At 49.7% G+C, this 24,141-nt stretch overlaps 1 protein-coding gene across 21 annotated transcripts in view; it reads right to left on the bottom strand.

Moving 5' to 3' along the window:
- Window positions 1–3,808: 3,808 nt before the first annotated feature.
- Window positions 3,809–24,141, bottom strand: part of TRAK1 (trafficking kinesin protein 1) — a 162,791-nt gene continuing 142,458 nt past the window's right edge. For 6 of the 21 annotated variants that reach the window (XM_033402003.2, XM_049715238.1, XM_033402002.2 and 3 more), the window contains 3 exons: window positions 19,664–19,819; window positions 9,824–9,926; window positions 3,809–6,659 (listed from right to left, as the gene is read on the bottom strand). In XM_033402003.2, the coding sequence (XP_033257894.1) occupies window positions 5,861–6,659; window positions 9,824–9,926; window positions 19,664–19,819 (1,058 nt within the window). In that variant the 3' untranslated portion in view covers window positions 3,809–5,860. The other 15 variants (XM_033402000.2, XM_033401992.2, XM_049715239.1 and 12 more) reach the window with 9 other exon arrangements.

Here is a 24,141-nt window from a genome sequence, read left to right as displayed (position 1 = left end):
CGGCTGGGCCCATGAGCCATGGCCACTGAGACTGCACGTCCGGAGCCTGTGCTCCGCAACGGGAGAGGCCCCCCCCCCCCCACAGAAAAAAAAAAAGGTGCTTTCCTCTGTCTCCTGGGTGTGGCAAGAGGATATTCGAGGTGGTTTCCTCCCCATTCTACGCTCAGTTTTTTCACTAATGCCCCAAACCTGTGTGTATGCCGTGCCCTTCACTGTGAATGCCTGCCTTGGGTTCACCTGGTGAACTTAGACCAGGCCTCATGACTTTCCTCAGTGTCTCTACTAGGACAGCTGCCTGCCTTGAATTACTTTCCAGGGAAAAGTACACCCACCTGATTTTAGGATTGGATCATCAGGGCAGGTTCCTTCAGGTCTTCTGCTGTCTCCAAGTGCCCTCTACAGGCCAAAGAAAATAAATCCTCCCAGGATATGGTGTTTTCCAAATGTGCAAAACATTAATTTTTTTCTAAATTTGACTTTACCCCTATTATGATCTCCCAATCAATTCAGGTAATTCAGAGTAACTTTCTACCTCCACCAACTTCTCCCCAGGAAGCATCTAAGTTCTGTGCACCGGCTCTCATTCGAGCTTGGGGTAGGCACATGTCCACTTCCTTTATCCTGTTGGGAAGCCCCCAGGCCATACCTGCCTCTGCTCCCAGGCCATGTTTGGAAGTGAGTCCCACATTTGCCTGGTGCTGGACGCTTCGGGACCTCCTGCGGATATTTCCATTGAGACCCACTTGCTGCCACTTCTACTCTCCCTGTGGTCACTGCCCTGTGATGGGGGTGAGGAGCTGCGCAGGGGTTCTGGGACATCTCCACTTTCTCAATCCCCCCAGGAAATGAGCTTGCCTGTCCTTGGATCCCCACACTCATCTGGGGCTTCCCCCGGACCCTGGACTTGGTTCAGGGACAGGGAAGGCGAAGGCTGCTGCAGCAGCTCCCTCCTTCCTGCATCAGCTTGGTGAACTTGTTTGGGCCCTGGGAGGCATGGAGTGGGGCATGGGGGAGAGGCAGTAAGCAGTAGAAGGAAAAACTGCTAGGTTTTCCATCCAGATCTTTTTGTCCTATGCCAAAACAGATACTCAGCCTTTTTTTCCTTCGTAACTAAAAACCAAGACTTTGACATCTTTGTTTCCTGGTCCCATCAGCTGCCTCTTTGAGAACTTCCCTTTGGGCCATGGTGCCCTCCGGTCAAGCTCCCTGGGCAGGGGGCAGGGCTCAGATATACAGAAGGAATTTCGTCATAGAACAGGGAGGGGAAAACCAAACCACCTCGAGCAACCCTCTGCCACAGTCACAAGACGGAAGAATGCATTCATTTTCGTATTTACAAAACATATAGTACGAGGGTGCTTCCCACCTTCTGAGGGTTCCTTTTCTTGCACCTTCCTTTAAAAAAAATTCTTATTTGCTTTTGCAAGAAATATCTGAAGGTGACTTGCAGAGAGGCAGCAATCCCCTTTATTTTAACCCTTTGGCTAGTCTCTGCTAGGAAATAGGACATGCTTTCACGTAGAGTACAAGGACTGAATTCAGGAAATTTAATATTAATACAATATTTTAAAATATACTCCCAATATTCAAATTTCTCCGATCATCCCAATCTTTTCTTGTATAGCATCTTTTCCAATTTGGGATCATGAATTGCATTCGTTGTCCCTTTACTCTGGAACAATTCCTCTTTCTTTCATGGCATTGATGTTTTTCAAGGGAACAGGTACATGGTTTTATAAAATGTCCCTCAATTTGGGTTCGTCAATTTGCCAACTTCGTGATTCAGGTTTTGCATTTTCGGAACAGCTGCATAGAAGTGCTGTGTCCTTCCCAGGACATCACACATGAGTGGTACCTGATACCAGTTTGTCCCATTTGGGTAATGTTCAGTTTGATAACTTGTTTAAAGTGTTGCCCGACAGGTTTCTCCACTGCAAAGGTACCTCCCCAGCACTTTGAAAATTAATAAACATTCTATGGGAAGGTACCATGTATGTAAATATCCTGCTACCTAACAAATTCTTACCCAATAGTTTTAGCATCCACTGTTGTCTAAATGAGTTCGTTTTGCAAAACTGTGGTTTTTCTAACTCTATTGTCCCTTCTACTCAGCATTCTACTTAGAAGCATGCATTCCAGGCTCCTTTTCCCATCCCTCCTCCCCTTGGAATGCCCTCCCCACTTGGCAAATCCTGCCCATCCTGGAAACCCAGATCCAGGGTCACCTTGTCTCAAAGCCTTCCCCGCCCCAGCCGGTAGATTAACCCACCCACGCTCTCTCTCCACTTCAAGCAAGGTGGCTACAGCTACAGCTGTCTGGCCTCCCTGAGCCCGAGATAGGGAGACACTGGGGAGGGGAACCCACTCCTCCCGTGGCAGGACTCCCACCCGAACTCCGCCTGACCTAGCACAGTGGTTCTCAGAGTCTAGTGAGCCCCAGGACCCCTTGCCGGGCTTGGTGAAACACATACCTGGACCCTACCCCCTGGGATTCTGATGCAGCACCCCAAAACCTCACTGGCTTAACAACGAAAGTTGGTTTCTCCTTCAGAGCATATGTCAAATGCTAGAGGGCAGGGAGTCTGGTCCACACAGAGACCCAGGATAATGGTGGCTCTGCCAACTTGTGATGCCATCATTTCAACATGTGGCTTCAGAGCAAGAGAAGAGCATAGAAAATCATGCATGGACTTTGCTCTGCTCACAGCTCACTGGCCAGAACTAGTCCTGTGCCCTGCCCACTGCAAAGTGACTGGGAAACATGGGGATCAGAAGGGCCATTTGGTGACACTGGTTTCGCTGCCGTAACCATGCTCCCCTTCTCTACTGGCACACAGCCATGCAGACCTTCTCTCTGTTCCTCAAACACACCACATGCTTTCCTACCTTTGGGCCTTGGCACCAGCTGCTCTCTCTGCCTAGACGCCCGTATGCCAGATCTCACATGGTTGGCTCAAATGCCACCTCCTTGGAGAGGCCTTTCCTGACTGCCCAAAGTGGCCACCCATCTCTCACACCAGCCTATTTCAATTCTCTGTGGAAATAGGCCTTACTATGCCATGTTTGGGGTCATCCCTCTCTTATTAACAGTTTCTCCGTGAGAGAAACTGATCACTTATCACCATGTCCCATAGATGTTCAAAATATATCTCCCTCAGCTCATCAACCCTAAGGTGTATTACTATTCCCATTTTACAGGTTAAAAAAATGGAGGACCCAAACAGAAGTGGCTTGCCCAAGGTCACACCACTACCAAATGGTAGCATCTGATTGAAATCCATGCCGCCACCACCCACTACTGTTTGCTTGTGTGATTTCACTGCTCCCAAATATTAAGGTGGCAGAAAATTTTATTTTATCCTTTTGTTCTCCATATGGTGATCCTCCACTGTGCTTGGTTTTTAAGTCTCAACAAGTTCTATGGAGGGCAATTTGGCAACATCTATCTGGGAATTTATCCTACAGATATGCTCATGTATGTGGAAAATTACATATACGCAAGGCTTTTTCATTACAGTGCTGTGAGAGCAAAAATTTGGAATTAACTTAAAGGTCCAAGGGGGTGTGTATGTATTCACAGTGGGCATGTGCACGTGGTGGAGTAGTATGCAGCCCTGAAAAGTGAGAAGGAGCTTCAGGTTCTGATTGGAAGGTTATCTAAGGGAATGTATTACATTAAAAGAAAGGTGGGTTACGACAGAAGTATATGACTTTCGTTTCAGTTCCCCCAAGAGCTGCATACCTTCAAGTCTTTCATAGGGATTGTCTCCTCAATGAAAAGAACAAAATACAAATCAGAATAGCAGTGTGCTTTCCATCATTTGAACTTATTTTATTGGTACTCACTAGCAAATAAAATTTAATTGTTGATTTTGGATGCATTACAACACACTTTTTGGTAGTGGGTGCACAATGTTGATCATTTATTAACTATACTAAATACTGCAACCTCCGAATTGTTGATTTTTACACGGGTATTTCCTTTATGATGATGGGTGGCCCCTCTCTCTGAATACATAAAATGGTCCGTTCCATCCATGGTTTTCATATTCCTTTGTTATTCTACCTACGGCTTTAAAATACATTCAAATAAAAAGATATAAGTTCCTTGCACTGAGTGCACACATACCACAGCGAGGAGCGTTGAAAACACAATTAACCAACACCCTCGTGTTCAGAGAATAAATAGCATGAAATCATGGGACCAAAGCTTGCTCCTGGGGACTTTCTCGAAGTATCTTCAGTGGACGTAAGGTCACACTCACTCAACTGAAGGATACGTCTTTTGCCAAGGGTGGCGGGAGGAGGGTAATGGGGGGTGCAAATGACAATTTCATTTTCCTATGGTGCTATCCTTCCATAAATGTCTGGAAGAAATGGCCACAGAGCACCGTGATATGCAGTGCAGTCCTCAGATCAGAATAAATAAATGACCTGCTTGGATTGGAAAGCCGCAGGCACACCGTGACCGAGCTGGAGAGGACAGAAGATGTTTGTTTAAAATACAGCACACACAAATAATAAATAAAAGTTTGAAACTGAGTCAGTGACGGCGATGGGACCAGACTCCCTGTCCGTTCATGGTTCTTCTCACAACACCTCTACCTTTTCCTAAGGATGAAAAGTGGCACAAGGACACAAAGGGCTTTTGGGGACCGCTCTGTTCTGAAACAAGAGGGCAAAACGTGTTTTGAGGGCATCGAACGGCTGCAGAAGAAGACCACAGACATGAAAGCAGGCTCACCAGTCTAGGGTCCAGAACAAGGGCCAGAACAAGAGGACCGCCAAAGCCTCATTTCTCTGTGAACCAGTCTGGTGTTACCTTTGGCCATGGTTCTTCTCTTTTACTGTTGACAAAATTTCATCCACCACCTTTCCCCAACCCCCTTTCCTTATGATCCTATTGTTAAAATCGCCTTGGTCTTAATTTGGTTGTGACACTGGGTCCCAGAAATAAGCTGCTATCTCATGAGCGGCTTGGTGTGTCTGAAACTTGTATTTTGGTGTCACAGAACCACAGAGAGAACATTCACTGCGACTTCCCATCTAGTACCATTACTTCCCTGCATACATTAAAAAAAAAAAAGAAGAAGAAAAATAAAACAAATCACACAGAACACACAGGGGCTGCCAAACGGGGCAGCAGGAGTGTAAATACATTCTCTTTCAGGTCAGACGTCTGGCCCGACGGTGGATTACAAAACACGGAGGGATGAATTCAGGTTGAAGGCATGAGAAGAAAAAGTCACAGCTCAAGAAAAGAAGCGACCGTCCGTTGGGGCCGAGCCGTGATGGTCTTGAAGAAGCTGGGACCCAAGAAAGAAAGAACAGCTCTCCCATCGTGAAAGCTACGGCAGCTGCACGTGGCAGCGGACGGAGGCCCCTTACGCTCTTACAGGGAGGGTGAGACGAGGTGCCCAGTGACACCAGGCGGCACAGCCACTGTGCTACGTGACAGCTCAGGATGTGTGGCTCCGGCAGCCAGCCACTTCACTGGTTTCCTATCCATGGGATAAGAACACACGTGGGGGTTTCAACGCTTCTCAAAGGAAAGGAGGAGGAAAGACACCGGGCTGCCCCTGCCCCCGGCCAGCACGGGCCAAGTCCTCAAGAGAGCGATGTCGGTGCTGGGGTGCTTCCCGTGGGATTCGAAGGAAGGGCAGGGCAGATACAGGTCTCCAAGTCCTATGTACACATTTTACAGAGTCTCCACTCTGCCCCCATTAGGCACGAGGTTGATTTGTCTAGCTCAGGAGGGGATGGGCAGAGGAGAGCAGAGGAAGCGTGTGCAGTGAAGGGGGAGGGGAGGGAGGGGAGAGCAAGAACTGGTTTCCTCTAGGGGAAGGGCCTTCTCCCAGCCTCACCGTAAGCTAGTTTGTTTGGGGAGTTTAGCACCCATCAAGATGCCCGAGGTGAGCGTCACGGGGGCTTTCATCTGCATGCTGGACCCCACCATGGTGGGGAAGCTGCGGTTCCGTCGGATGCCACTGTTGAGCTGGAGCCCGCCGATGGCACTGGTGACAGTGGGGCATCCAAGGGGCAGGCCCTCAGGTACCAGGCCTCCGGGGACAAGGGCCTGCGTGGGGCCCGGGGGCCCACAGAGGAGAGGTCCCTGGTCCTCAGTCAAGGTGGGGACGTGGGCTCGCCCCGAGTTCACCACTTTGGCCACACCAAACCTCCTAACTTTGTCCACGAGGTTAAGGTTGGAGACAGACACATCGGTCTGGCTTTCGCTGCTCCGGACAGCCTTCTTCTCCCTCACCTCCCTCAGGATGGAGCTGGCTGGCTTGGAAGCCAGGAAGTTGTCGTAGGGAGGGCTCGTGCACTTGAACTCGAAGGAGGGCGGGGAAGACATGGGCGACTGCATAGGCGAGTTGGGCGGGGTAGAGGGGATCACGGCCATCCTGGGGGTGTAGGAGTGCAGGAGAGAGCCCCGGCCGGCCCTGTCCCAGCTCTGGGGGTCGTAGACAGCCGCGGAAATGCCCCGCTCCTTCAGCAGCCACACCAGCCCCAGGGATGTGCTCATGGTGGTTGTGGACTCACGGACGTTAGTGAAGGATTCGGCCAGGCTCAGTCTCCGCGGAGTGCACGGCGTGGCCACCGGCGTGGACTTCAAGTGGCTGCTGCTGCCACAAGCTGGAGTCGGGGCCGAGTTAAGGCTGATAAGAAAGGACAGGTCATTGATCAGAAAACGCCCATGAGCGCCAAGGAAGCAGTCCGTGGCCAGCCGCCTGCAGGGGTACAGCACAGGCCTAGGACATGCTAAGGGGCCTCCCCCAGCCCAGGCTCCCCAGGTGCCTCTTTCCATGTCTGCTTTTCCTCTCACCAAAGGGGCCATGGATTCCCCGAAGTGGGGACGTGGTTTAAGTTAAGGAAGCTGCATGTGATTTCCCTCTTTCAGCCCTAGAGGGTGGGTACAACTGCCCCCTTTGCAGGTGAGGGAACTGAGGCTCAGCTTAGGTGACTTACTCAACGTCACACTCAGCTACTCAGTGGAAGACCCTGGATTTAAACACAAGTCTGAGTGACCCCAAAGATAAGGGGAGGAAGGCCTTCAGCAGAGAGGCTTTCTGTCCCTACCAAATTGACTCAGATTCCTGCCCTCCTTCCCAGTAGCCGCTTCCCTGAGGCAAGACGTTAACCAGGGCTACGGGATATGGGAGTTTATCCTGGGAATGGCCGAAGCAGGTGGGACATCTCGGTGGAGGACCCTAGGACCTCTAGTCCTTCTCCCGTGGGTGCCCAAGTCCACCTTGATGAGTGGAGTTATTGGGACAGAGCGAGCCACGTCACGTATTATCAGATCTTCATCTATGGAACCACCTAGAAAAAGGCCCACTGGGTGTATGAAACCTGGTTACTAAAGGAAAAGTGGAAAGATTCGTCTACTCATGTCATGCTGACTGAGGACCCACTATGTTCCAAAAGCTGGTATCCAGCAGTGAGGGAGTTAGGGCAGAAGGTGTAACAGAGGGGCAGCAGCGGGGAATGCACTGCTGTCTGCCTGAAAACCAGGAGAGATCCACTTTTAACAACTGCTTCAGGGATGGAGTGAGGCCACCCAGGCACAGAGGCCCTGAGCTGCTGCTGGATGAGCAACTGAGCGACACAGAAAACACATCCCTCCTGACGGTCTCATGAGCTCTGCCCTGGCACCTGCCTAAGGACGCAGCAGGGGCTGCAGGTGCCCCTGCGAACAGGCAGCTGGGTGGTCCGTGGGAGCCGGGGGATAGAGCCCTCTCTCCCCAGCCTGACAGGGGACAGGCCACATACCTTGGACAAAGCACCAACTTAGGGAAAGGGGAGGAAGGGGATGGGCTCTGGAGCAGGTCCTTGGCATGAGTGGAGCAGGGCCCCCTCCTGCAGGAGGAACAGGTCAAGGGCAAGTACAAGCGGAGGCATCACTTGGCTGCACACTCAGGTGACCTCACCACTGGCCAGTCTGCACAGGGTGAGGAACCCAGAACAGGCCTGTCTCACACAAGCTCGGGACTGGGGATGCTGGTGGGTCGGGAGTACTCAGAGGAACGTGGGATTAGAAACCACAGCAGATTCCTAAGGTTAAAAGGTGGATTCTTCAAAAGGCACAGGTGGGGCTTCCCTGTTGGTGCAGTGGTTGAGAGTCCGCCTGCCGATGCAGGGGACGCGTGTTCGTGCCCCGGTCCGGGAAGATCCCACATGCCGTGGGGCGGCTGGGTCTGTGAGCCATGGCCGCTGAGCCTGCGCGTCTGGAGCCTGTGCTCCACAACGGGAGAGGCCACAACAGTGAGAGGCCCGCGTACCGCAAAAAAAAAAAAAAAAAAAAAAAAAAGGCACAGGTGGAATTCTACAAAATTGATCTACAAGCAATAGAGGGCCCCCCAAAAATCTGGACTTAAAATCTTGTTCACAGAGCCATTCCTAGGGAGATTCTCTATTTTGTTTCAAGCTGCCATTCTTTCAAACTCAGGTAAAAAGCCTTTTCTTACTACTGACTTCTCAGGCTTTTTCATCCCTGACGAGGCCAGAAGGACTTAGAGAAGAAGGCAGGAGTGTGGTGCCGCGTCCTACGGCTACAGTCAGAAGGGCACCAGGATGCCAGCCTCTCCCAGGGCGAAGCTCTGTCCAGTGGTTTTAAACACGATCTCTTCAAACATAAAGCTGAGGGATAGGGAAGCCGGGTTCTCCAGAGGCAGGAAGGGAGACGGAGAGACAAGCTAAAATTTCGAGGTTCCCTTCCGGTGAGAACCTCGGTTAGACCTGTATTAGTGCTGGCACTCGGAGTGACTGGGGCATTTAGACAGGTTAGGGGTATCCGTTGTCAAGGCCGAGTTAGCCAGGCACAATCAGAGACACATCCACGCCTACATTGTGGGTTAGTGGCGGCCACGCGTGCACACACAGCTCCTTCACGGGGCCCTGCTGGTGGTGTTCTCACCCCCTGCCTCGCCCGCGGGCTCACTCTCTGCCCTACATCTGCTCTCAGCTCAACGGGGCCTGGGGCTGCTTCGTCGTCCTTCTCACATGACCTGCAGAGAATTATTCATCATTGAAGGTGCTCCTTGGGGCAGCTGCTCCCTCCGAGCTGGCCCTGCTCGCCTCTCTCCCGTAAGTTACCTTCCACTCACCCTGCCACCTCGTACCACAGAGAAATCAGCTGATGGGGTCACGCTACCACGTTGGCGGAGACCATTTTCCCTTTTACTGGAAGCTCTGAAATCCAGCCAGCAGACTGCCCTCCCCCGCCCAGGCCATACAAGTCCTCTCGTCCTATGGTACCAACTCTTATCACTTCTCGGAGGTGCCCAAGGGAAATGGACCACGCTGGGCATGTGGTTCCATTCAAGTTTTATCATTTCGGTCATTACAGGGTGGCTGTGATGCATGGCCCCCGGGGCCATCGCCAGAGGCATAAGTGCTACCACAGGGCTCAGTAACTCCATTCCGTGAAAGAACACGTTCTACTGACAAACTTTTCTACTGACAAACTTCGGGGCAAAAAGCCAACAACTTGGCCTTAGGGGCTGTGGTAGTGCCCTAAACTTCAGCTGGTTGAGAAGGGATGTAAGAATCTTCCACGGCCAATAAAAGAGCAACTAAAAGTGGGTCCAGGTCTCTCTATCTGTGCTGGATCTGAATCAATAGGGGTCTTGATTCAAAAAGAAAGAAAGAAAGAAAAAAAGATGGGACTCAGAACAGGCGACTGCAGTGCTTGGGAGATGCTTCCACTGGCTAGGGGTAGATTTGAATGAGCCTCTCTACTTTGGCTTTCCTCAATGTTAAGTCTCACAGGGAGTGTCTCAACCTCACCCCACCCTGCCCACCCCCCGGCCGGGTCCCTTACCTTGGTGTGACCCGCGTGAGCTCGTCTGAAGGGTGCAGGATGCGACAGGTGGTGAAGGTGAAGGTGGAGTTTGTCTGTGACATGCACTTCCCAGGGTGGTGGGCTAAATCGGGGAGGGGGGGAAGGGAGGAACAAAATATAGTCCTTGCATCCAAGTACACCCATGAGAAAAGTCAAAATCCCGCATGACCCTGGACAGATGCAAGAAGCGATGGGCTACCTTGTGAACTGGATCTGGGCGAGGAAGGTGAAACGCAAATGTTCTGGATCGAAGGTGGTCCCTCAAAAATAACCACACTTTTGAGCACTGGTGTGCAGAGCATCGAATTCTAGCTTCCAACCCAGTCCAGACAGGGTTTCCCATCAGCGTTCTTTGGCCAGTAGTGGATCCAGTTTGAAGGGCTAATGGGCCCTTGGGGGTAAATTTGGGTTCCCTCCTCAGAGGTCCAAATCGGCTTCCTTCTTTTGTTGCTTTACTTTTCTTTTCATTGGCAAGCAGGTGCCAAACTCTGCCAAGGGGAGGGGAGAGGTGCAGGGCAGGGAGGGGCACTCGCGCCTGGGAACAGGGTAAGGCTCACGGGCTCCCCTTTCTGTTTACACAAAAAGGGGCTTGAGGAAGCTGGCTCCACTACTGTCTAACTGTGGTTGACAGGGAGGGAGATGGGGCCTCAGCTGCCTCAGCAACAACGTGGCAGGAGTCCCAGGGCCTGGGTTCTCCGTGGGGCTGAAGTCCCAGGACCTGGGCTGGGCTGACACACAGCGGTGCAAAGCAGCACCAGTCCCCCTGGGCTGCTTTCTTGCCATCTCTAGGATGTCTGGTTTCTGATGAAAATGAGACAGAACAAGTGGTCCTCAACTTATTTCCTCTGAAAGCTCCAAAGAGTTGTTAAGGCAGCTGAAAGACTAAGATCTGGAGCGAAGTAAATCACAGAAGCGTTAGGACCATGCACCAGAAAGCCGGCAGGGGATAAGGAGGAACAGAGTCTACAGGAGACATCATGATTGTAGAGGTCATCCTCATTCATAACTCAAATGTAAAAAAAGAAGAGAGAAAAAAAGGAAAAATGATGCTGCTCCCAATAGCATGCAAGGTGAGGTCTGGGTCAGCCCCCCTCCCCACCCACTCCACCCCTGCAGCCTCTCAGCCCCCAGAGACCTCCTTGGGAGACAACGGATTAGGATATTGGAGGCCATGAGCACGCTGAAGATTCGAAAGGCTGGAACTAGAATCTTCTAGCTCTTTATGGCAAGTTTTCTCTTGGATTTGACAAAAAGGAAAACAAACCAGAAGAGATCGGTGCCCCGAACCTACAGATCCACACACGGGTGATTGTATCTTAAAACAAAAAGAAAAGAAAAAACTAGAACCCAGATGAAACAAACAAACAAAAACATATTGGAGACACGCAAATTGAAGGCAGGCAGGACACAGCCCAGGCACAAAAATGGTGGCGGTGACTCAGGAGCTACGCAAGGCTGGTTTCCCCTGATTATTGTGGTCCAATCCATGTCTTTGTGTCAAGGAAGGCTCCCATGGCCCCTGGCATGGCAGCCAGCACCACGGCCACAAGAGCAAACTGTCAGCCACTGGGAGCTCCAGGCAAAGCAGGAGGGGGGTGGAAAGCACACGTAAAAATAGCCTTTATGCATCTTGGTTTCTCAAGCAAAAAAGTAATGGTTTAGGAACTCAGATAATTGAGAAATGACTGCAAGCAAAACAAAAATGTTAGAAGCTATGAAGAAAAGGCAACCAACCAATCACGATTCTCTGATTGCAATAAGGTCTAGAAGCAAAAGCAACAAAAAACCTGAGAAAAGCATTCCAAGTAACAGGCGTGAGGGGTTATTTGGAAGGGAGGAAAGAAAAGTGCAGTAAGTAGAAGTAATTAAGACAGAACAGTTGAAAGAGAGAGAACATTTTTTAAAAAAATCAAACAAAAGCAAGGCTTGATTTAAACTTAGAAGTGTACCCCATTTAAATAAATACATCGCCAGAATATCAAATCAAAAGGTCACACGTGTTCACTTTCTCCACCCCATTACATATCGGATCTTCAATCGCAACAGTTAGTGTGAGATGGACATTTTAGAGAGACAGTTGCATCAGCAGAAGCAAAACCCATCTTATTGCAAATGGGTTTTGGGAATAGGAAAAGGCTGCTAAAATTCAGAGGTCATCATTCCCCAGAAGCGATGGACAGCTTTAGAAGACCAAGGAAAATCAACAACAAGGATCAAAAGTGCCAAAGCCAGAGGTTCGGCCCCTCCGCAATACCACTGGGACGCCTGGACCGGCCAGCTCTCCGAGTCACCACTGCCCACCGGGCCGCTGCAGCATCTCCCTTCCTTGGGACACAACACAGAGACAGTGAGTCACCCGAGGCTCCTTGAGCTGCTGGGGGCTGATTCCTACAGTTCTGTGAACAGGAGAGAGCAAATTCCCAAAGCAAGAGGCACTGACAGAGTCCTCTAGGCAGGGAGCAGGGGCTCAGTGGGAGCGCTCACTACTGCAGTCACCACTGCACCCCAAAGCCCTGCCTTAGGTGCTGTGGGTTGACCGCATGCTGCTCGCCTGGGGCCTCCAAGGACAGGGGTTTGGGATTTAATGTTCTGACTTCCTACTTAAATCCTCATTCCTTTTCTCGGTCTGACTGGAGGACTGCAGTGTTGTGAGCCAAAAGTGTTAACACTGACAAGTACTTTCATCAAGTATTTTATTTAGGAATGAACTTGCATTTCACGCCCTCAAAAGACCCTAACCTTTATTATTTTTCTTTGTTCCTCCCGCTGTGGGTTCTGAAACTGGTACAAAATTCTCATCTGTCAAAGAGAACCTTTAAACTTAATTAATCCTTGATTATTCAAGACCGTCTACGTTGGTGAACTACATACAGGTAGCTACCGTGTAGATTTTTTGTTCTTTAAAATGTGCCACGCAAGCACACACCCTTCAGCTGAGGTGGGGTCTCGGAGGGCTGTATAAGGAGGACAGTGCCCCTGCCCACTTGCACTCTGACCGACCCCGGTGTGCTTTCTGCCCAGAGCAGGTGCACTTGGTAAATGGCTCTGACTGGCTGTGCTCCTCTGGGGGCACATGGTGCCTGGTACGGACTGGAAAATTGGGTGCTTGGGACCTTGCCGCCAGTCGTGAGGGAGCCCTGGCCCAGCCCTGAGTCTCCAGTGAGTTGGGGCTTCCTTCTTGGATGCCCTGAAGACCACGCTGGGGATTATCTGCAAGTGTGCTACCCAGACCAGGTTGACTGCTGCTTGGGGGAAGGCTCGGGTCTCCAGGGAAGATGGGCAGGAAAGCCCAGGGCTCTCCTCGCAGCCCAGGAATCCAATGGTGAGAAGAGAAAAGAAACACGGATAAGGTTGGGTATACCGGCAGGGACCTGCAGGGTGACTGGGCTCTGCAGCCTGGCCGTCCACGCGACGAGATCTGTTCACACGAGCTCATACATGTCGGTCAATTGGAATGATGCTTTCCTTCCCCCACCCACAGGGAAGGCCAGGCTGGGAATGTGCCGGGGAGACCAGAAACTTCTCTCTCTAAAGGCCATCGTAGCATCGTCCTTAAAAGAACCCTCCCGGGAACCCACACAGCTGTCAGGACGCAGCTGCACCTACTGAACTCTATGGGGAGCTGGGACCTACACACACACACACACACACACACACACACACACACACACACACACACACGGCTTCCAAGGGGATCTCTGAGGACAGAGGAATGCTGGCCATGCTACACATCCAAGCTATTTTTTGGCTTACAGAAGTAACTTATTAAAATATTTTCTTTAAAATGACAAACCCATCCCAAAATCTTGGAAAAAGGGGTTTTATCTTTGTGACATACTGAGAGCCTTCCAGATTCTTTTCCCTCTCTTCATGGGAAGTGGCCAACTTGTGTAAAATAAACAAAATGCCTTGACCTTTTTCCCCTTTTCTTCATTTGAACATGTCGCGTGAAGCTACCATCACACGACTTGGATCTGCTCTGCCATTTCTATAAACTCATTCACCAACACACACACACACACACACACACACACTCTCCCCCCACCTCCTTTAATTCTAGTAGCTGCCACCACAGCAACAGTGGCATCCACCGGCCGACCTTTTCTGTCCAAGAAAAAACAAACCTATTGAAAGTAAAAGCATTGTCCATCCAGCTTAAAGGCATGGCCTGAAAGCCCTGAAAACATCAGCACTTTTTTTTTTTCATCTTTTTACCAGCTTCTAATGACTTTGTTGTTTTTTGCTCAAGGAGCAACCACAGTGGAGGTGGGACGCGTATCTTTGCCTGTCAGCTACATGCCCTTTTTTTTTTTTTTAAGCAATGTTTTAGAATTCTTCCTAAAAAACTAAACTCTCAGGGCATAGAAAAATGCTCTAAAGACTTTTTCTATCACTTCTTTATATAACTCTGCATGTGAATTTTTCTGGAAAAAAAAGTTCTATGATGAGTCCATGTGGGAAAAACTCCATAAAACCTTTGTTTGCCGTGTGCTTCATCATTTACATAAATGTTACATAAAAGGGATTAATGTGGCTTTAACAAGTGTTTTTCTCTGGGGGGGGGTAGGGAATCAAGGGCAGTTTCAGATACAGCAGTACAGCTTCTTTTCTTTTTTTAAAAATAAAAGTGATATTAAACTACACAGTATTACAAGATGACATTTTTAAGCCCTTAGTTCCAGGCTTAACATGGGCCTATGACTCTTTTTCTCTGCTTCTTAAGCATTTCTTTTATACAGCCCCTGTCTGGTCCTGCAGCTCTAGGGACCCCTGAGTCCCCAGTGCAGACATCCAGCCCATAGGCACTGGGGAGGTTTCTAGTACAGAGATTGTGAACCACATCACAAGATCTCTTCCTGGTTTCTGTACAACTTGTGTTTCCTGCAAAATTTTTAAAAATAAAAAGTCTACTTGTCCCCCTACACCAAGCTGTCTACTCTGTTTCATCTAAAAAGTGACTTAACAGAGGAACAATCTCACGGAATGGCAAAGAGAGGACCAGAAATTCCCTCAGGTGGCCCTTGGGGTATCTTCAGGAGATAAAATGACTTAAAAAAAAAAAAAGATATATTTATTTATTTTTGCCTGCGGCAGGTCTTAGTTGCAGCACGCAGGATCATTGTTGAGGCATGCAGCATCTTAATTGTGGTGCCCGGGCTTCTCTCTAGTTGTGGCGTGTAGGTTTTCTCTTCTTTAGTTGTGGCGTGCAGGCTCCAGGGTGCATGGGCTCTGTAGCTGTGGCCCGCCGGTTCCAGAGCACATGGGCTCTGTAGTTTGCGGCACGCAGGCTCTAGCTGAGGCGCGTGAACTCAGTAGTTGTGGCACGCCAGCTTAGTTGCCCCGCGGCATGTGGGATCTTAGTTCCCTGACCAGGGATCGAACCCATGTCCCCTGCATTGCAGGGTGGATTCTTTACCACTGGACCACCAGGAAAGTCCCCAAATCACTTTTTAGAATGCTGTTAAAATATCAAAAGGGCAAACGCAAGAGTCTCTTTGGATTCTTCGGATGCCAACAAAGCTGGACCCTGCGCCCTCTGCCTTCGTGTCCGTCCTGTGGCAAACACCAACAGGTGCGGGGAGCGGGCCTGGCTAAGCGGCCGCAAGTCCATCATCCAGCTAGTGCTACCAGAGCCTGTTCAAGAGCGTACTTCTCCCGTGCGTCAATAGGCGGCGCAACTGGACAACGCACCGGAACCTCAACCCGCACCCACGTGCTACCTCAAGGGCCCTCCACTTTAGAAGAGGCATTGTGCAAACAAACGCCCACTCAACAATCCAAGTGGGTGCCCCTTGGAGCACGGCAGTGCCCTTGTATGGTTTTCAGAGGTGAGGTTCCATAGAAAAAGCGACTCCAGCAAGCGGGCTTGTTCTGGAAATGTTAAGCAGGGTTGACCCCGTGCTGTTTGGGACTAGTCAATTATGTGATTCCTCATTCATTTTTCACTTTGGGCTGCACTGGCCTGGTTCTGGTTTACTATACATTTTGATGCAAGAGACAGGGCTTCCTTAGCATCTCCTAATACAGGGGGGTGAGAGCAGACCCCAGCTTTGTCCGTAATAACCAAACTCCTGTCACTGCTACACACCAGGGTGGGGTTGAAAAGGCTTCTCATTAGAGTGGGATCTCTTTGTCAACTCCCTGGGTGGAGATAAGAAGGAACCTTCCCAGAGGGTCTGTGAATCGAATGTATCAGACTTTCCCTTCTACATTCATCAGGTCCTCACGGCCAACGTTCCCTCACGAGCCCCTTTGGGTCCTGCTTCTGCAGTGGGACTGACAGTGCAAGAGGATGCCCACCCGGGGCTTTGCTCACACCAGCCCCTGCCCCAGAGGAGGCTGGAGTGATACTCAGTTCCTCGAGCTTTCTGTCTGCCTCCTTTCATCCACCAGCTGTTCCCTTCTCTTCACGTAACCTCTCCTGAACAGAGCCTGGACCTACGTATCAAATAAGCAAGCTACAAAAGAAGCTAGTTCTTGGCTTTTGCTTCTGGGGGCCCAAGTGCTGCAGCTTCAGGGATTTTCAAGGGCACTTTTGACCAAATGTGATTTTTGCCTTCAACGCTCAGCCTCAAAAATGACACACAGCTCCACTGCAGCACCACTGCCAGAGAGGCTGCCATGATTTATCGGAGCCTGTTTTAGGATATTTCTCCCACTGGAAATGGTCTCCATGTGTATGAGCATTAAGTAAACTGACCTCCGCTTTCTTCTATGTTTCTTTAATCCTGCCTCTGCCTCTCCTTTAAGAATCAAGGCATCCACGATAATTCACCTGGACTGTCCATCCAACCATCTGCTGACCTAACTGTGTGACTTTAACCTCGGACCTTAATCCTTTACCACACGCAGCCTCTTCTCTACACATAAATACCTAACATTCAGAACACTGGCAGTACGAGATTATGTCTATTTCTGATAAAAGTGCACTTTCTATACGAATTAAAACATAAAATATATTACTGAAATAAAGTAAAACTGTAATCTAAAAATTGTTTTACATAGTCCATTTTAATCATCTAAATTATTTACAAATATAACAAGGATTTATCCTTTTTAAAGACATGGGATTATAAAAATCAAATGACACAATAATACATTAAAATATATTAATAAATATTTTTCAGTACTCAAAATGTTTTCTCCATGAGAGCAGGCTCTAGACAAAAGTGCCTAATATACAAGTTTTCCCAATTTCCTCCCATAATACCAGTTGTTAAAAAAGAAAGGTTAATACCTTCTGTCTTCAAAGGTTCTCCCTACTAAGTCTTGCCAGGCAGATGGCAGCTCCTGGAACTGTGCTGTTTGGCAACAGGAAAGGGCAGACCAAGGCAGGAACCAGGCCAGCAGGCGGTACAAATTCCAAGACAGAGGAAGCCCCAGGCTTTCCCAATGAAACTTATCTGTCTGCCTGTGACTCCAAGATTGTGTGCGTAATGCCACTCAGGGTCCCTGGGATGATGTATGTAGAGTGACGTGCTTCTTACATTCCTAGAATCAAAGTGGTTCTGTCATTCCCCACAGGGAAAAAAGAGCCAGATCGTTGTCCGTGTCTTTCCCTCCTACACTGAGCTCTTACCAAGTCTTCCCCAGAAAATAAGCTCGAAAGAACCTTTGCCGAGATGATCAGACCTTCCCTAAATTACCTTCAGCGATCTATATAATTCTTTCTGGTTGCACGCTACCATTGTGACTCCTCTGTAGTTTCCACTGTACGTCTGTGTGCCTCTCCTCCAAGTTGCTGGGATGGATTTGCTGCAGGTTTGAGGAAGGTGGGAAGAAGCAATGGATACGCCTTTGTGTGTGGTAAGGAAAGTGGTTAGGACTTAGCTCCTCATAACTGGTCCCCTTGCTCCCTCTGTCCTCAGAGAGATATTCTTAGCTGAATTGATAAGCTTTAGTCCTTCTCTACAACGTCTCCAAGAGAAACCGAATGGTGCTTCTTTAAATTTACAGGATTCACCTTCTAATCCACCTGCAAGGCTGCAGGGAGGGGTCACCACACTCAACACGATGCCTGCCCCTTCAGCCACAAAATTAGCAGACACAGTGTCTCCTGTACCACGGTCTGCCTTCCAGAGGGGCACCAGTGCCGATGACACAGGGAGGTAACAGTACCGGAGGGAAAAGGGTTCCTTTTCTTAAGTGAGAAGACCCTAGATAATGTGCATTTTCATTCCCTTGCAAGCTTAATCTGGTAACTCAGTGGCTAAAAATTAAAATAAGACATAAACAAACCCAGGTGCTAAATAATCCTTTTTACTTGATGATACGTCTAAAGTTCATGTCAAAGAATAAAGAAAAGTTCCTTGGCCAGAGGTGTGTGAACTTAGCCAGGGGATGGGAGACACCACCATGAACCTCAGCTCTCTCCTGCCCTGTACTCTATGGGGGGTGTTGTACCTCTCAGGAACGAAAATTATCAGTCACAAAGATGAACGGCCTCTCCTCAAATCTGGTGGCTTGGGAATGTCATGAGGATGACGACATTGGGTTAATTCATCTTTTTCTGGGTCTCTCCCCTCAGCTCAAGCAGCCAGGGGGTCCAGGAAGTCTGGGGTAAATAGTAAACCACGTGACCCTGTGATGCCAGGGCCCTGGGCACAAAGCTTTTCATCCCAGTGAGGCCTAGGATGTGTCATTCTGCAACCTCATGGTCATATCTTTAATATTGGGGTGGAGGGAGGTGGGCACAGAGATCAGCCAGTGCTCTTTCCAGATCCATCTAGAGTTCTCTCTCTAAAAAAGCTTACTGACATCCTCTCAGGGTTTGCTGGATTAAGGAGTATTGCTAAAACACTTAAAAAAAAATCTGCTTTGGGGCTTCCCTGGTGGCGCAGTGGTTGAGAGTCCGCCTGCCGATGCAGGGGACACGGGTTCGTGCCCCGGTCCGGGAAGATCCCACATGCCGCGGAGCGGCTGGGCCCGTGAGCCATGGCCGCTGAGCCTGCGCGTCCGGAGCCTGTGCTCTGCAATGGGAGAGGCCACAACAGTGAGAGGCCCGCGTACCACAAAAAAAAAAAAAATCTACTTTGAACACATGTATAAGCTGGAAAGAAAACACATACGCCTTCACTGCAGTTAGGAAAGGGAACAGGCTGATCTATGAAGTGATCTCTGAGATCCCGAACACTTTCTGGGCTTCTTCCAATTTTAATGCATCGTGTAGGTAACAGATCCTCTCATTCACCTTCTGAACGATCCAGCACTCATAACTGCCCCTAAAACTGCCCAACTCAGCTCAGCTCAGTTTGGAAGTCACCAGGGGACCCGAGAAGCTGCCTTTTAGACAAGGGGAGAGAGCCAGAACAGGAAGGGGGAGCTGATGCTCGGGGCAGGTAGGGGGCAATAATCCACTTCTTTTTAGCAGCCTTTCCTGCTCCCCTTTAAGAGCCCACCGGGCCATGCACCTCCAAGGTGGGCAGGGAGCCGCACCTATCTGTTACAAAAGGAGGCATCAGACTCTATTAAAAAACGGAACCGCACAGTGGGAACGCTTTCATCATCACCCACACAGACGAGCAGAAGCTACAGACAGAGAGCCACTACGGATGGCGCTTGGGACAGAAGTGAGAATGGCCCGGAACTCTGCCTCCGGTAGAGATGCCAGGTTTACAGGAGTGATCGCGATGCCCTCACCAGACCCCTCCTCCTCCTCGGCCGCTGGCGGCTCCTGCATCTCCTCTGGGAAAGCCTGAGGCCGGCTCGGGTAACTTCTGCTGCCTGAGACAGTCACGCGTGCTCGGGACCTCTCACCTGAGGTCTCTGGGTGCTGAACTGGCGTGGAGGTAGCTAGGCCCGGGAGGGAAATGTGGTCACCTGTGTCATCTTCTTCGAAGTCGTTAAGGCAGTACACTTCGTCCAGGTCAACGTCCAGCGTCCGGAAGCCCTTGGTGACCACACCAGGCCGGGGGTCCAGGATGCCCCCGAGGTGAGGCTGGGCCAACTGCTGCCAGTGGTGAAGGGTGGCAGAACCTTGCAGGAGAAAGGGCAGAGGGGGCGACAGGGAGAAGAGAGGGTTAGGACGGGGGTCTAAGCGGATGGCTGTTCACCACCCTCCAGTGCGGAGCGTGAGCCCCAGGGGGCCCTGGGTGCCACAGGTAGACTCTGGTAGGGACACCCATTGAGCTTCCCTTGCCCCTCCTGCTGTGCAGCAGGTGCTAATCCCCTTCCATGCCCGGAAGGGGCACCAATTAAGGAGGAAAATCAATTTTTTTACAAAGTAAAATTAACGCCATACTATGTGACGAGGATGTTTGGTGACAAACTCTTTATTTTAATCAACTGATGTCAACCCCCAAATCCAACACAGAATCACTTTAGAAATAGAAGAGGAAAAGATAAGCGAGGCAAGCACAGAAGAGGGGTGGGAGGGGGGAATGTGTATGGATTCTATACCAAGTACACACAGCTGGGAACAGGGAAGACAGAGCAGAGGCAGAATAAGACGATGTCAAACCAACTCTAGGACCCACAACACGAGAAAAGCAAAAAGAAATTAAAGGAGCACACAGAGAAGTGGTGGGCACGGCCGTTACCTCCTTTACCTAGGTTTTCTGTATTCCGCCAATAAGCCTGACAGGCTGCAGGCTTTGGGGAGTGGGAACTGGCTTAAAGAGACGTGATTTAAGAACACATAAGTCCACACAGAGGTCTGAAGCAGAGGAGCCCATCTCCTGGCTGACACCAGAGCCTGGGACTCGGATGACACCAAGCAAGGTCTGTAATAACACCGGAGTGCGTCCTTGAGGACCTGGAAGGTAAACCCAGTGCTCCCAAAGAGAGGTGTTCCAAGACCAAGTCTGCTTAGGAAACTTCGGTTAAGAAGTGTATTTACTGAGGCACTACATCTCAGAACCTTCAGCATGTTACTCTGTGCCGGGATTCTGCCCAACCCATCTGCTAGAGCAAACCTTCTCCCCCTTAGGACACTTAATAACCCCTCACATGGCCCTGGTACTGTGGGTGCCCCGCCCGTGGGCATTCTATCCCCATTCCACAGATGAAGAAGCTAGCCACACCGATAACACTCCACGCTCAACAGAGAGACTTTGAGAACAGTTCTCAGTGAACTCCCAGACACTCACTGTTGGTTTCCCGAGGGCATCCTCTGTTGGGAGGGCAAGAATCCCTCCAGACTACCAGCATGCCCTGGGGAACATCAGAAAGGGGAACCAGGGATGCCAGGGGCCAGCAGCTCAGGAGTCAAGATGAAAGAGAAGTGAAAGGCAGGCAAGCAGGCAGTGCGGTCAGGAAGTGGTCCAGGAATGTAACTGAACTCCCCGACCCTCCGCTGTGCCCAGTGAGTGCACTGCCTCCAAAACACTTCTGGGAAATAACTCTTCATGGGGCAGTCTCGGCCGAGGAGTCTTGAAAGGATTTTGCAAATGGGCAATTTCAAATCCACTTAAAAGAGAAAAAACTGTACACACTTAGGTGTCTCTCCTGGTTTTAAGGGTCCCAAGTACGATAGCAATCTACGGAACCCCAACCTATTGAATATAACTAGAAAATACTCTAAATGCAAAAAAGAAAAGAGATGCAAGGTACATATAATGAAACAGACCTGTGCATGGGATCCTGAGTCCCAGGTGCCACGGCACTATTTTTTAACAAGCTACCCTGTATGGAGGCGTACCAGCAGGGCAGCTTGGTTAACATGTATCACCTAGACTCACTCCTCAAAATCACCCTGCAAGGTTAAGTATTATTACCCACACCTCACAGACAGAGGTTCACTGAAGTTACGTAACTTCCAGAGTCACTGACTTAGCGGTAGCACAGCCAGGGTTCAGTGCTAAAGGCCCAGTTCCTTCTGTAAACTCATCCTGCCTCCCTCCTCAAACCATAGGTCTGAAAACTAGCCAGGAACCTGGGCTCAGTGAGAATATGGAGGAATAAATGGCGGGCAGGGCAGCTTCCCCGTGGGCGTCCAGGGCCTGCCGGGAGATGCACACTCTCCCACCAGTGGGGTTTCTCCCGCCACTCCTGGGGACCTCCACGCATAATAGTCCAAAATGGGCCCCCGGTTTGTGTGTTCACTGTTCACATGTCCACATTCCTGGCAACAAAACTGCACTGGGGAGAAATTTTAAACAAGGCAATACGACACCCAGCTTGGGGCGGCGCATCCAGGTCTTAGAAGGAAGATGAGAAATCCCCAGATGCAGTGTGGCCATGGCCACACTGGGAAGGGGACTAAAGGGAAAGTCAACACAATGGAAAGTGAAGAACCATGTCAAGGAAGTGGCAGATCTCCTCCTCCTTCTGAAGGGGGTTCTAGACGTTTACAACGCACCGGGAAAGAACTCATTGAGGCTGGAGGTCTGGGCCCGGAAAAGAGTCCCGTGGGCCTCCATTCTTCATCTGTTTAACAGGCTGCCCGATCTCTCCCCACCCCATGCATGAGTCCGAGAGAGAAATGAGGCTACAGAGTGTTGCTATTTGGAGTTAAAGAGGCTACAGAAGTACATGGAGTTTTTTGCATTCCCTGAAAATGCAGAGCAAGGAAATCTAGTGAGATTACAATGGAAAGGTTATGCGGAAAGAGGCATAACACGTGCCTTTTTACCCCACGCCTCAGGCCTCCTTTACTCATGGAATAGCCAACCTTTACTGAGCACTAAGGGCCAGGTTCTCTTCTAAGACGCCTACACTTACTGACTCAGTCATCAGGATAACCCTGCCATCCTCACGTTGCAGATGAGGAAACCGGGCGCAGGGAGGTAAAGTGACTTGCCAGAGGCTGCACAGCCAGGCTTTAAACCCAGGCTGGCTCCAGTGCCCAGCCTCTTACCATAAACACCACCTCTCAGACAGCACTGAGGAGGCCTCACATAACGTGAGCCTCAGAACTCAGGTCAGTGACACACGTGAATGGTGTTCTAATTCTCAAACAGGTGTTTTCTATTCTACAAAAGTGACTATTGGTGAAAACCTCTGCAAACTTGACTGTCATGTGAGTTATGCCATGCAGGGAGCTCACGGACCATCTCCACTCCTGACTGGTTCTGAGGGCCTGAGCAAACGTTGGTGGTCCAGGCGTGGCAGTGGATGGGAGGTGGAGTGTGAGGGGTTCTGCCTTATTCAGAGCCTTTGTTGTCTCTTTCCTATCCCGTTTCCCCAGCTCCCCACCACCTCCCATGCCCACCCCTCCTGGCCTCCTTTATTTGTCAAGCACAAAGCAGGAGGATTGCTGTACTATTAGCTACCTCCCATTACCATCACCTTCTCCCACCCACATGAGAATGAAGCTGGGGTCAGGCAGGCAAAGAGGGGAACCTTCATGTTCCTAGTTGGCACCAGGATGGTCTATGGAGCAGGGCGTGGACAGCGCAGAAATGTAATTACGGTCACTGCCCCTTTCCTTCTGTTTGCTTTCTTTCCACACCCCACTGTTCTAACTAAAAGGTTTTCATGTCACCAAAGGAGAAGAAAACTAAATCCATGTATGTCAGCAGAGCACCTAGGGCTTAAAAGTTAGAACTAAACCTGCTGGATAATGTACAGCTTGGAAGTGTATGCTTTTCCCTAATTACATATTAACTTGTTTATATTTGGAAATACTATCTGGTTATAATCAATCAGAAAGGAAGAGCACAATAGAGGGGAAAAATACTGCCTGATTCATCCTTTTAATGCCGATATATCTCTTTCTAGTTTGAATATTTTGTTTGTCCTTTACCTGCTTAAAACGTGTAAGATAAGATGAAGAGATAAGAGTGCTAGCATTCTTAAACACCTAGCCCAGTTATTTTGGCTGACACCAATGAGCAGATAGCAAGATTAATTAAATAGGTAAGGGAGACACAGATGGACGACACAGATTGGCTATCTGCTATGATCCCAGCCAACATTCTCCAGGGGCCTCACCACAGGTACATTTACCTGGGCCACTGGAGAGCATGGGAATCCTATCAGCTTCTTGGTGGCACTGGAAAAGGATGTAAGAACACTGGCCCCAGCAAAGTACTGGTCCAGGTCTCAACACTGGTAAGGCTAGCCCTTATACCTGAATTACTGGAATAGGGGCAAGTTCAAGGAGCCTACAAGTTAATAAGCACCTATCAGATGCTGGGCATGATAAAAACACATCACATTTATTCCTTGACACAATCTTGTGTGGCAGATGTGAGCCCTATTTCACAATAAGGGAAACAGGACTCAAAAAGGTAAAGTAACTTATCCAACACCACAGTTAGAGCTGTAATGAACCCAGCATCAGGCAGACTTCCATGTCAGCACTTCACCATATCAAATTAAACATGGTAACACAGAAGTAATTGTAGAGGAGAGGA

Source organism: Orcinus orca, chromosome 10, assembly GCF_937001465.1.
Source record: "Orcinus orca chromosome 10, mOrcOrc1.1, whole genome shotgun sequence".
Lineage (NCBI taxonomy): Eukaryota > Metazoa > Chordata > Mammalia > Artiodactyla > Delphinidae > Orcinus > Orcinus orca.
This window is presented reverse-complemented; position numbering and strand designations above follow the sequence as displayed.